Here is a 12271-nt window from a genome sequence, read left to right on the forward strand (position 1 = left end):
TTCGTTGTCAATTCATTCCTATAAACATTTCCTCAATTTTATCTCCGAACTGAACCTTAAATAGTTGATACAAATCAAATGATGCTAAGGAGACATTCCTGAAAATTAACTATTCATATTCATCCTCCAATGTTGTGTGCTTGTCACCTGCCATTGCCCATCCTGCTCCAATCCTACCTGTGCATTAAGATCGAGGCCTGTGTGTCTATCGAATAACATGAGTTACTGAGGTTTTCCTACACATGAACTCTGTTTCTCTCTGCTGCCCTGACAGATGACCACTCTTTTTCCTTTGTAAACATCCCTGTGATTTGAAGCATCTTGTGCATTCTTTTGGGTGATCACTTTCTGTAGAGTACGATCCTGAAATATTTCATTCTCTGTAATGCAATGGATTGTGGCCAGATGCTCCTCAGCAACAAAAACTTTCTCCTCCAAATATATTTTTAGTGTAAGTATGCTTCTTTGAAGCACACTAAGAACCCATGATAATGCACACATTGCACTGCACATGATTGTTCCCTCTGCAGCTAACTTAAAAATGCACCTAGTGTTTGCTCCCACAAGTGCCAGTGTCTTGAAAGAGTCAACTCGATTTATTCACTTCGCACAAGAATTTATTATGGAAGAAAAGTATCTTGCCTAACCAGTCCTTGCCATGTTGCTTTAGGTCCATTCCCCCTTTCAAGCTGATTCCTGAATTTGGCAGTGCTTTTTCTTAAATTTTCCCCTTTGTGTTTCATCAAAAATTATTTTAAAAAGGGAACTATTTATCTGTAGTGGGTGAGGTTGAGTGGGAGAAAACTGTTCAGTAATGGCTTTCAAAAAAATCAAACCTCTTAGCTTCTGCTCAGATTGGCATTTGAAGCACAGGCAGTAATTCTTAAAATTTTATTAATTTCCATTAATTCCATTAATTCCCTAGCCTATGCATTTTAGTTTGTTCATCAGATACTAGCATTTTGTCCTTTCCTGACATGCAGGCTATCTTAGTAATTCCTTTGAATAATTTCCCAATCCCAAAAACTGATTCAGAAATTTGTCCTTGGCAGAAGACACCACCTGTTTACTGTGGGACCTTACTGCGTGCATATTGAAGGCTGTGTTTCCCTATAGTACAACAATGACAACACTTAAAATGTGTTTCATTGGTTGTGAAGTGCCTTGGGTTGGCCTGAGGTTTTGAAAAAGAACTAAAAGCCCAGTCAAGGGGAATATTTTTGTAACTAAGAAACAAAGTTGCCAGGCAGAGGAACTTGGCTGGGAATAAGCAGCCACTATTGGTGGATGCGCTCAGCGTACATTGCGTTCTAAGGCATGAAAGAGATCCTGAAGGTAAGATGTATCAAGACCACAGAGGCTTTTGAAAGTTAGATACTAAAATTGTGATTCTAAATAGGGCATAGAAAGCTTGTAAAGCTTAGCAAAGGTGGGATTGACAGATTTTATTGAGGCTGAGAACATGAGCTTAAGCATTTTTATTGAGTTGTGGTTGTGTAGGCTTGAAGAGAGTAGGCTTAAAAGGTGGAGTAGTGGTAATGTCAGTAGGCTACTAATCCAGAAACCCAAGTTAATGTTCTGGGAATATGGGATAAATCCTGCCACGGCAGCTGGGGGAATTTAAATTCAATTAACAAAATCTAGAGTTGGAAATCCAGAAAATCTCAGTAATGGTACCCATGAAACTATAACTGATTGTATTAAAAACACATATGGTTCACTGATGTCATTTAGGGAAGGAAATCTGCTGTCCTTGCCTGGTCTGGCATATGAGTGACTACAGAGCAGCAATGTGGTTGATTCTTAGCTGCCATCTAAAATGACTTAGTAAGCCACTCAGTTCAAGGGCAATTATGGATTGGCAGCGATGGCCACATCCCATCAAAGGATCAACAAGGGGAAGGATTGCTCACCAGGAACATTGGAGAAGTTGAGCCTCAGGAATATGAAGGCATTGTTTAGAGGGAGGCAAAGCTGGAGGCGGGCAATGTTGGGGTGGAAAGTAGCATTGATAATGAAACAGTTGTAGTAGGTTTAAAAAGATAGATAAAGAACTGAGCAGATACTTTGAAAAATTGTTGGATCTGATTGTAATTAATTAAGAAATCTAATTGGTTTATAGAAAATATATAGAAATTATCCATTATAATCTGATTATAATTTTTTTTCAGATGCTGACAATAAACCTGTTTATATTGTCACCACACTGGACAATTCTGAAGATGACCTCCTTACAATTGAATATAGTAAGGTATGCAACAGCGTTTATAAAACATTTGTAAAATAGTATTTGAACCATGGAATATTTGTTCCACTTATTTTTTCTGTTTGTAGTGACCATTGTATTTATATCATAACTATCAAGTTTTGTCAGTTCTTTTCTTCCTCATTGGTTGGCTTTGTGTTTTTCTACTTTTTGTTTATTTTCTAATTTATTTCTCAGTTGTGCACAACCTTTCACCACAAAAAAATGGATTTTTCTTTTCCAACTACATGAAAAGCAAAAAAAAATCTTCAACATATAAATTGGTAACCATCAAATATAAGCATTCAACAAATTAAACTTGCTTATCCTGTTTAAACTTTCTTCAACTATCCACATAGCCTGATCCACACTGGCTGGCTTAATGAATATTTACAACCCCCTACTCTATTGTTTCACATCCCTGCCTAGACTTATCAGCTGAGCCCAAATTTCACTTATAAATACAAGAAAGTTCCTCTTTTTGGTTAGCTGTATTTTGAGACTGAGAGAACATTTTCTTGCTCCTCAGTTTTCCTGTGACCTTACTCCACCTAATTTTCAGGATATTTTTAACATCTTTTTGCCTCAGAGTAGGGGTGATACAGCTGTCGTAATCTGTAGAAACCTTGCTCAGCTGCACTTGGCCATGTGAATTTAGTCCATGTTATACTTTTCTTAATACTTTTTTGTTTTTTGCAAAACTTTCAAATGCATAGGCTGCAGCAGTGCATCAAAGGTTATTGCAGAAAATAAAAGCTCATAGTATTGGGGATAACATACTGACGTGGCTAGCAGATTGGCTGGCTAACAGGAAGCAGAGAGTAGGAATAAATGGTTCTTTTTCAGGTGGCAAAATGTAACAAGTGGTGTGCCAAAGGGATCAGTGCTGGGACCTCAACTGTTTACAATTTATCTAAATGACTTGGATGAAGGGATTGAAGGAATGGTTGCCAAATTTGCTGATGACACAAAGATAGGTAGGAAAGTAAGTTGTGAAGAGGACATAAAGAGGCTACAAAAAGATATAGATAGGTTAAGTGAGTAGGCAAAGATCTGGCAAATAGAGTATAAGGTGGGACAATGTGAAATAGTCCATTTTGGCAGGAAGAATAAAAGAAGCATATTATCTAAATGGTGAGAGATTGCAGAGCTGTGGGGTGCAGAGAGATCTGGGTGTCCTAGTGCTAGTATGCAAGTGCAACAAGTAATTAGGAAAGCTAATAGAATGTTATTATTTATTGTGAGGGGAATTGAATAGAAAAGTAGGGAGGTTATGCTTCAGTTGTATAGGGCACTAGTGAGACCACATTTGGCGTACTGTGCACAGTATTGGTCACCTTATTTAAGGAAGGATGTTAATGCGTTGGAAGCAGTTCAGAGAAGGCTTATCAGACTAATACCTGGAATGGGTGGGCTGTCTTATGAGGAAAGGTCGGACAGACTAGGCTTGTATCTGCTGGAGTTCAGAAGAGTAAGTGGCGACTTGATTGAAACATATTAGGTCCTGAGGACCTTGACAGAGTGGGTGTGGAGAGGATGTTTCCCCATGTGGAAAAATCTAGAACTAGGTGTCACTGTTTTAAAAATAAGGGTTGCCCATTTAAAACAGATGAGGCAAAATTTTTCCTCTGAGGGTCATCAGCCTTTAGAACTCCCTTCCTGGAAGAGTGCTGGAAGCAGAGTCTTTGAATATTTTTAAGGCAGAAGCGGATAGATTATTGGTAAGCAAGGGGTGATAGGTTATCAGGGGTAGGTGGGATGCAGATTTCAAGTTACTATCAAATCAGCCATGATCTTATTAAATGGCAGAGCAGGCTCAAAAGGCTGATTGGCCTACTCCTGCTCCTTGTTCATTTGTTTGTACTATGCTGCGGTTCCGCATTAACCAATGTATGTTGTAGCATTTAAGTGAGAAATATCAACTGCTACTAGTTCCAAGTGTTCTGTTTTGCAGATCAGCTAAGAAGGATACTGGGACTTAGATCGATATATGCCCATTTCTCCACAGAAACTGTTTTCCATTTTTTCAAGAAATATTTTTTGCCATCAAACAAGTGGTGTTGAAGATGAGGGGCCAGCAGATGCTATTATGGATATTGATGGGAGCATACCCCTTATTTGTAATTTAACTCACATGTTCTTCTGGTTAGACTCTTGTGAAACATGTTTTGGGATATTCTGGTGCTGAAAAGATAGTTGTGGGTTTTTACCCAAAGAGGCACAAGAACATGCCATAGAAAGGTGAGAGTTCCAAGTCTGCCCGAAAGTTTGCTTGGAAACTGAGGAAGATGGGAGAGCGATAGATAAAGAAGAATGGTATGAACAGAAAGAGAGGAGTGTACTCAAGAGGCATAACTGTGTTAGAGAGATAGAAGCATGCAGAGATAAATGGATAAAACTGGTATTATGAAGCGGCAAATGATGTATGCCAGGTGGATCAAATCCACGAGGGAAACTTGATCACATGATCACGACGATTTTGCAATTTGTATTTTACTTTGAGATGCGTGCCCTGAACTCAGTGGTAATATGTCTACCCAAGACCCTAGAGATTTTTTACAAGACTAAATTAAACATTTATTAACAAAAAAGATTTCAAGCACATAGGTCTACAAAGTACTACTGCAGTAACTGCTAATACCCCTTTTAATCTAGTTTCCAGTTACACCCCTGTTAAGGCAACGGTAAAAAAATAGATTTAAACAGATCCAGGCAAGTCAACACACTATCTTGGACAGTAGTATGCAAAGTGGCCTTTCCCAGCTTCGGTTTTTGTAGACAGCAGACTTAATGCATAAATACTGGAGGCTTTTCACACTTCTGGTAGAACTTGCAATGCCTTCCCTCACATACAACTTCATTATACATGTTTCTCCATGTTTCTCTCAATGCAAATTTCACTGTTCCCATATGTCTTTGGAACTTTACTTTTCTCATAATATGAATCTATTCATGGTGCCAATATTGTCAGTAATCTTTGGGAAAAAATAAACACACTGCTTGGCCTAGCTTCTCTGGCTAGATATAACACCTTACCATCTCTTTGAAATTCAAACTACCCTGATTTATCTAAAAATACAATACTTCAGCCATGTTTACTTATTTAGCATTTCAAACCTAGCTTCTTTTGATGAGTCAAAGCCTCCGGATCAGCTGACTCCAATTTAATTAAATCCAACGCACACATACAGAAGCTATCCAAGCCCTATTAGTCTAATTTTACAATAAATCACAAGAATATTGAGAATTATTATACTTTCCTGACGCTGGAGAGATATATAGGGCAGAATTTTCCTCCTGTCGGGTAGGCAGGCCCGACCCAGACTCCTGCAGGCAGGGAGCTGATCCCTGCCGGAGAAGCGGGCCGCACTGCCATCTTATGTAGGCAGGCCAATTAAGGCCCGCCCAGCATGACGTCCAGCGGGAAGCGCTATGCACTTTCTGTGCGGGCGGGAGGGATTCCCCAAAAGTGAGAGTGCGCTCTTTCACGCATGTGCACAAAAGAGCGCATATCTCCCTGAGGCAAAGTGCAGTCTCAGGAAGATCGCTTTCACTTTGAAAAAGATTAAAAATAGAAAAAAAAAGTTCCCTAACATATCCCCCTCATGTGACAATGTCACATGAGATGGGACATGTTCATAATTTACATTATAAGTTTATTAAACGTTTTAAAACCCTGCATGAAACCTCATCCCGGCGGTAGATGAGGTTTCGTGTTTTTTCTATTTGCCGCCGGAGCTCTTGGCCTGCCCACCAACCTTAAGGTTGGACGGCAGTTTCTTTAATTGTTTAAACGATCCTGTCAATGGCCTCAGTTAGCCATTGACAGCTCGGTGAGCCCGCAGCTGATTTTGCTGCGCCCCTGCCTTCCTGAAAATTTAAATGAGGAGGGATGACGTCGGGGGTTCTGCCTGATGTCATCCTGCGTAATTTTACACGTCGGAGATCGTGCCCCGACCCCTGCTCATCAACGGCAAAATTCAGCCCATTGTGTGTCAGATATAAGGGAACAGTAACTTGCAATTATATAGCATCTTTAACATAAAACATCCCAAGGTACTTTGCAAGAGATATTATAAGACTGAGCCACGTAAGAAAGCACGAGGTCAGATGACCCAAAGCTTGGTCAAAGAGGTTTGAAGGAATATCTGAAATAAAGAAAAAGAGGTAGAGAGCTGGAGAGGTGTAAAGAGGGAATTCCAGGGTTTAAAGACCTAGGCATCTGAAGGCACAGCCGCCAATATTGGAATGATTAAAATCAGGGATGCTTGAGGCCAGAATTAGATGAGTGCAGATATCTGAGGGTTTTGTGGCAGGGAAAGATTATAGAGGTGGAGGGGGCCACGTCATGGAGGGGATTGAAAACCAGTATGCAAATTTTAAAAACAAGTAATTGCTTGATTGGGAGCCAATATAGGTCAGGAAGCACAGAAGTGATTGGTGATCGAGACTTAATGCAAGTAAGGACACGGCAGTAGAGATTTGGATGACCTCAAATTTATAGAAGGTAGAACGTGGGAAACCAGTCAGGACCATATTAGAATAGTCAGGTCCAGAGGGAACAAAGGCATCAATGAAGATTTTAGCAGTACATAAACTGAGATGGGGTGACATTACTGAGGTGGAAATGGGCCATCTTGGTGATGGCACTAATATATGGTCAGAAGTTCATCTCAGTTAAACATGACACCAATATTGTGAAAAGTCTGGTTTAAGCTCAGACATTTGCAAGGATGAGGGATGGAGTCAATAGCTAGGGAAGGGAATTAGGAGTGGGCACTGAAGGCAATTGCTTTAGTCTTCCCAATATTTAGTTGGGGTAAATTTCTGGTCACCCAGCATTGAATGTCAGATAAACAGTCTGAAAATTTAGCAACAGTGGAGAAGTTGAGAGAGATGGTATAAAACAGAAGTACTCGGCAAGTGTGCTAGCATCTGTGGAGAGTGGAACAGAGTCTTTGTTTCAGACTGATGACCCTTCATCAGAACGGTACCAGAGATGGGGGACTTCTGTTTTGTGGAGTGATAAGAGAAGCTGGGGTCATTCCTCTGTTTATCTCTCCAGAGGTGCTGCCAGATCTGCTGAGTATTTCCAGCATTTCTGTTTTCATTTCTAATTTCCAACATCTGCAGCGTTTAGCTCTTGTGACAGAAGTGTTAGGTACAGCAGGTTGCCATCCATCAGAATGTGAAAAATAACTTTATGCTTTTGGATTATGCTGCTAAGAGACGGCATGTAGATGAGAAATTGGAGGGCACCAAGGGTACCTTGGGAGGATACCAAAAGCAATAGTGCTGGAGTAGGAAGAGAAGCCATTGCAAGTGATACTCTGGTTATGATTAGATAAGAATGGAACCAGGCGAGAGCAGCTGCACTCAGCTGGATGACAGTGGGGAAGAGTTCGAGGAGGCTGGTATAGTCAGCCATGTTAGAGGCTGCAAACAGGTTGAGAAAGATGAGCAGGGATAGTTACCTTTGCTACAGACACAGAAGGTGTCATTTGCAACTTTTGTATTGACGTGCCTGTATTCCCTTCTCCCAAATATGCTTGTTTAGCTTCCATTGAATTCATCTATACTATTTGCTTCAACCACTGCCTGTGGTAGCATGTTCTACATTCTCATCATTCTTTGGGTAAAGAAGTTTTTTTCTTAAGTCCCTATTGAACTTCTTGGTAACTAGTTTATATTGATGGCCTCCAGTCATGTTCTTCCTTATGAGAGAAGACACTCTCTCTCTATCCTCTCATCAAAACTTTTCATAATTTTAAATCCCTCTATTATGTCACCTATCAGGCTTCTTTTCCCAGAGAGAAAAGACCCAACCTGTCAATCCTTTCCTAATATGTGTACCCACACATTTCTGGTATCATCTTGTAAATCAACTCTACGCCCTTACCTATCCCTCTATCTTTTTGTACTATGGCGACCAGGCTGCATTCAGTGTTCCATATGGCCTAACCGATGTGCAGTACAAGTTTAACATAATTTCCCTACTTGTCAATTCTACCCCTTTTGCTTAGTTTGCTAACCTTTTATGGCCTTGTTAACCTTGCTAAAAGTGCCACAACTTTTAATGATTAATAATGGAATCTCTACCAATGTTAAATTTGCTGGTCTATAATTTCCTGTGTGTTCTGTCCCCTTTCTTTAAAGATAGGAATTGCATTAGCTAGCTACCAGTCTTCTGCCACCACACGTTTCTCCAATTAACTATTAAATTAGTGTAGTATTGCATTTACTATTGCTTCCCTAAATTTGTTTAATATGTTCAGCCAGATGTCATGGTACACACTGGTACTAAAGACATAGGCAGGAAGAGTGATGAGGTCCTGCAGCGGGAGTTCAGGGAGTTAGGCAGAAAGTTTAAAAAACAGGACCTCTAGGGTTGTAATCTCAGGATTACTCCCTGTGCCACACGTCAGTGAGGCTAGAATTAGGAAGATAGTGCAGCTAAACACGTGGCCGAACAGATGGTGTAGGAGGGAGGGTTTCCGATATCTGGATCATTGGGATCTCTTCCAGGGTAGGTGGGACCTGTACAAGAAGGACAGGTTGCATCTAAACTGGAGGGGTACCGATATCCTGGCTGTAAGGTTTGCTAGTGTCATTCAGGAGGGTTTAAACTAGTATGGCAGGGGGGGTGGGAACCAGAGCAATAGGTCAGCAGATGAAATAAATGTCTGGGAACTAGTGAATATGGCCAGTAGGACTAAGAGGAAGAGGAGGCAGGGACAAATTACTGAACACAGTGGGACTGTGGGTCTGAAATGCATTTGTTTCAATACGAGAAGTATAACAGGCAAGGCAGATGAGCTTAGAGCTTGGATTAGTACTTGGGACTATGATATTGCTATTACAGAGACTTGGTTGAAGGATGGACAGGATTGGCAGATAAACGTTCCAGGATTTAGATGTTTCAGGCAGGATAGAGGGGGACGTAGAAGAGGTGGGGGAGTTGCACTGCTGGTTAAGGAGAATATCACAGCTGTACAACAGGAGGACACCTCAGTGGGCTCATGCAGTGAGGCAATATGGATAGAGCTCCAGAATAGGAAGGGTGCAGTCACAATGTTGGGAGTTTACCATAGGCCTCCCAATTGCTGGCGGGAGATTGAGGAACAGTTATGTAGGCAGATTTTGTAAAGATGTAAAAGCAATAGGGTTGTTGTGGTGGGTGATTTTAACTTTCCCTATATTGATTGGGAATCACTTAGTGCTAGGGGTTTGGATGGTGCAGAATTTGTAAGGTGCATCCAGGAGGGCTTCCTGAGACAAAATGTAGATAGTCCAACTAGGGAAGGGGCAATACCGGACCTGGTATTAGGGAATGAACCCGGTCAGGTGGTCAAAGTTTCAGTAGGGAGCATTTCGGGAAAAGTGACCATAATTCAGTAGTTTTCAAGGTACTGACGGATAAGGATAACAGGAGTCCTTGGGTTAAGGTGCTTAATTGGGGGAAGGCTAAATATAACAATATTAGGCAGGAACTGAGGAATCTAGACTGGAGGCAGATGTTTGAGGGCAAATCAACAACTGACATGTGGGAGCCTTTCAAACGTCAGTTGATAAGAATTCAGGACCAGTATGTTCCTGCTAGGATGAAGGATAAGTGTGGCAAGTTTCAGGAACCTTGGATAACGAAGGATATTGTGAGATTAGTCAAAAAGAAAAGGGAAGCATTTGTAAAGGCTAGAAGGCTGGGAACAGATGAAGCCTGTGGAGAATAAACAGAAAGTAGGAAGAAACTTAAGCAAGGAGTCAGGAGGGCTAAAAGGGGTCATGAACAGTCATTGGCAACCAGGATTAAGGAAAATCCCAAGGCCTTTTATACATATGTAAAAAGCAAGAGGGTAGCCAGGGAAAGGGTAAGCCCACTCAGGGACAGAGGTGGGAATCTGTGTGTGGAGCCATAAGAAATGGGAGAGATACTAAATGAGTACTTCTCATCAGTATTCACCAAAGAGAAGACTTAGCGGTCGATTTGTCTAGGGAAGAGTGTGTAGACAGCCTGCATGTTGAGATCAAAAAAGAGGAGGTGTTAGGTGTCTTGAAGGATATTAAGGAGGATAAGTCCCCAGGGCCTGATGGGATCTACCCCAGAGTACTAAGGGAGGCAAGGGAGGAGATTGCTGGGGCCTTGACAGAAATCCTTGTATCCTCACTGGCTATGGGTGAGGTCCCAGAGGACTGAAGAATGGCCAATGTTGTTCCATTATTTAAGAAAGGTAGCAGAGGTAATCCAGGAAATTACAGGCTGGTGAGCCTTACGTCAGTGGTAGGGAAATTATTGGAGAAGATTCTTCGTGACAGGATTTACTACCTTTGGAAGTAAATGGGCGTATTAGTGAGAGGCATCATGGTTTTGTGAAGGGGAGGTCGTTTCTCACTAACTTGCTCAAGTTTTTCGAGGAAGTGACAAAGATGATCGACGATGGAAGGGCAGTGGATGTTATCTACATGGATTTCAGTAAGGCCTTTGATAAGGTCCTTCATGGCAGACTGATACAGAAGGTAAAGTCGCATGGGATCAGAGGTGAGTTGGGAAGATGGATACAGAATTCGCTTGGTCATAGGAGACAGAGGGTAGCAGTGGGTGCTTTTCTGAATGGAGAACTGTGACTAGTGGTGTTCCACAGGGATCATTGCTGGGACCTTTGCTGTTTGTAGTATACGTAAATGATTTGGAGGAAAATGTAACTGGGCTAATTAGTAAGTTTGCAGACGACACTAAGGTTGGAGGAGTTGCAGATAGTGAAGAGGATTGTCAAAGGATACAACAAGATTATAGATCAGTTGGAGACTTGGGCGGAGAAATGGGAGATGGAGTTTAAACCGGACAAATGTGAGGTAATGCATTTTGGAAGGTCTAATACAGGCAGGAATTATACAGTAAATGGCAGAACCCTTAAGTGCATCAACAGGCAGAGGGATCTGGGTGTACAGGTCCACAGGTCACTGAAAGTGGCAACGCAGGTGGATAAGGTAGTCAGGAAGGCATATGGCATGCTTGCCTTCATCAGCAGGTGTATTGAGTATAAAAGCTGGGAAGTCATGCTGCAGCTGTATAGAACCTTGGTTAGGCCACACTTGGAATATTGTGTGCAGTTCTGGTTGCCACATTACCAGAAGGATATGGAGGCGTTGGAGAGCGTGCAGAGGAGGTTTACCAGGATGCTGCCTGGTCTGGATGTTATTAGCTATGAGGAGAGGATGGAAAAACTTGGATTGTTCTCAGTGGAGCGACGGAAATTGAGGGGCGACTTGATTTAAGTTTTCAAAATTATGAGTGGCATGGACAGAGTAAATAGTCAGAAGCTTTTTCCCAGAGTGGAAGAGTCAGTTACTAGGGGACATAGATTTAAGGTGAGAGGAGAAAACTTTAGAGGAGATGTGCAGGGCAAGTTTCTTACGCTGAGGGTAGTGAGTGTCTGGAATTTGCTGCCTGAGGAGGTGGTGGAAGCAGGTACGATAGTGGTGTTTAAGAGGCAGCTTGACAAATACATGAATAGGATGGGGAATAGTGGGTTACGGACCCTGGAAGTGCAAAATGTTTTCGTTTGACAGGCAATATGATCGGCGCAGGCTTGGAGGGCCGAAGGGCCTGTTCCTGTGCTGTACTGTTCTTTGTTCTTTTTTCGGATGCAATCTTTCCCCTTTTTAATTTTAAATCTACTTATCTCTTTACTCATCTCATCCTTCAGTGTCACGTCCTCCTGTTCTATCCGCTGGTACATACTAAATCAAAATAATTATTTAATAATTCTGCCATTATCAGTGGTATTATCCTGTATGTCCTTTAATGGTCCTATTCCTGTTACAGCCTTCCTTTTTTTTTAATTGATGTGCCTGTAAGATATTTCATTATTTTGTTTTATACTTTGATATTTTAATTTTATAGTTTCTCTTTACCTTCTTCGTTGTTATTTTTCAACTTCTCTTAATTTCTTTGTATTCTGTTACAATACACTCCTCTGCTGTCTGTGTACTTAATGTATGTCCCGTCTCCCCCCCCCCCCCCCCCCC

At 41.4% G+C, this 12271-nt stretch overlaps 1 protein-coding gene across 7 annotated transcripts in view; it reads left to right on the forward strand.

Moving 5' to 3' along the window:
• The window catches only part of vps13a (vacuolar protein sorting 13 homolog A), a 524014-nt gene that overhangs the window by 184891 nt on the left and 326852 nt on the right, over positions 1-12271 (forward strand). For all 7 annotated transcript variants that reach the window (XM_041186720.1, XM_041186723.1, XM_041186721.1 and 4 more), the window contains exon 27: positions 2172-2251. In XM_041186720.1, coding sequence (XP_041042654.1) covers positions 2172-2251 — 80 coding nt within the window. The remainder of the gene's footprint in view (positions 1-2171; positions 2252-12271) is intronic.

The sequence above is a fragment of the Carcharodon carcharias genome, chromosome 4 (genome assembly GCF_017639515.1).
Source record: "Carcharodon carcharias isolate sCarCar2 chromosome 4, sCarCar2.pri, whole genome shotgun sequence".
Taxonomy (NCBI): domain Eukaryota; kingdom Metazoa; phylum Chordata; class Chondrichthyes; order Lamniformes; family Lamnidae; genus Carcharodon; species Carcharodon carcharias.